Genomic DNA, 1,637 nt, shown 5'->3' with positions numbered 1-1,637 from the left:
TTCTAAAAATGACCTTTTCTGCAAAGATAATTCATTAGGTTCAGATAATCTCTCTAGATTGAGATAATCTTTCTTGTCCAACTCCCTTTGAGATATGGACATTGGGAACATTTACCACAGAGTGAGTTTATGAACTTCCAAGTTAACAGGTCTCATTTATCACCATGTGACCTCACCTCATTCTTCCACAAAAGAATAAAAAATGAAAAACACTACCAAAACCCCCAATTTCAGCCTAAAGTGCTGCTTGTACAGCAAGAATCAAAACACTCGAAAATGCTCAAGGTGCACAAGTCACTGAGCATAAAAGGAAAATAAAGAGCAATTCCAAACCTCTGCCAACAGAATCTCCGAAACTATCAGTTTTCTGTGCTGCCTCCTAATAAAAAAACCCTCTGGAGCTGTACTCACCCAGCACACTGCACCACCTGGGTGGCAACTCCAAAAAATAGGAAATGCAGTAATTACAGCCTTCAGCACCTCATTGACTCTCCAGAGTAAGAAATTTTACAGCAAGGACCAGTCCCATGAGAGGGGACTCTCAGATGTGACTTTTTGGCACAATAAATCCACCAATTTATTGAAGTTCTGACACTGATACATGAAAATTTCTTCAACTTTGAGAGACTGCAGTGTATCCACACTTTAAAAGTTTATTTTAAAACAAGTCGTCTGACAGTTCACCACAGATCTGAATCCTAATAAATGGCTTTTAGAAATAATCCAAAACCAATTCAAACCAGGAACTGCTTCTATCTGCACCAGCTTTGTTACTAAGAACTGCTGAGAGACCCTGAAGTAGGTATAGAGAAAATAAAACAGTTTATGTAAATAAGGATGAAAATCATACTTAAATATAACAACACTTTGTATGTTTCAGCATCGAAAAGAAAAACACCTTTCTCCCACATCCAGTAACGCAACTTTCACGTAACAACCACTTTAATTTTTAAATGATGCATTTCTACGGCTGTAAATCAGAGCAGACACATAAAGCACTTCAGAAACTCGCAACAAACGCCCAACCTGCCAGAGGAGCAGCACCAAGAGGGGCTTTTCCATCTCTATCGCCGGATTCTATTTGAGGCACCATCACGAAGATTTTGCCAGCGGCGGTTCCCTTACCTGGGTTGCTCTGCAGCTCCGTCCCGAGGGCTCCCGAGAGCACTTCCTCGATCTTCTGCACCATCTGATCGCCAGCACAGCTCCCGGCAGCTCCAGAGGCGTCGGAAGGCTGGGCTGGCTCTGCCGGGGCCGTGTCCCCGTTGGGCTGGGCTTCCACATTCCCACTGCCGGGAGAAACGGCAGCTCAGTACGGGCCATTTGGAGCCGCTTTTTGTAACTCGCACACGTTTATCACACCCAGCCCCTCAAAGCAGTGCTCCAGCCTCCCGGAGAAGCTCCGCTTTTGGATTAACTCTCCCTGATCCACCCCGGGCACGCTGCGAGTGCACAAGGATGGTGAAAACCACGTCTACAATGTGCCACATCCCCCGAGCTCGTACGACCTTGCAGGGCCTCCCTCCATCACACAAATACCCACATCTCGCTCTCCTCCAGCTTTTCCTCGCTCTTCCCAAGCTTTTCCTTGTTTCACGCGATAAACCCGGCGAGCTCAGCCGCAAGTGGGACAAACC

The 1,637-nt window shown here is 45.9% G+C and overlaps 1 protein-coding gene across 1 annotated transcript in view; it reads right to left on the bottom strand.

Annotated features, from left to right (window-relative positions):
- SON (SON DNA binding protein) overlaps nucleotides 1-1,315 on the bottom strand; it is a 36,287-nt gene extending 34,972 nt beyond the window's left edge. Inside the window, exon 1 of the mRNA XM_029965891.1 lies at nucleotides 1,126-1,315. Within this exon, the coding sequence (XP_029821751.1) occupies nucleotides 1,126-1,189 (64 nt within the window). The 5' untranslated portion in view covers nucleotides 1,190-1,315. The remainder of the gene's footprint in view (nucleotides 1-1,125) is intronic.
- Nucleotides 1,316-1,637: the final 322 nt, after the last annotated feature.

The sequence above is a fragment of the Manacus vitellinus genome, unplaced genomic scaffold (assembly GCF_001715985.3).
Source record: "Manacus vitellinus isolate BGI_N305 unplaced genomic scaffold, ASM171598v3 scaffold_122_pilon, whole genome shotgun sequence".
NCBI lineage: Eukaryota > Metazoa > Chordata > Aves > Passeriformes > Pipridae > Manacus > Manacus vitellinus.
Note: the sequence above shows the minus strand (reverse complement) of the source record. Positions and strands in the feature narration are given on the sequence as shown.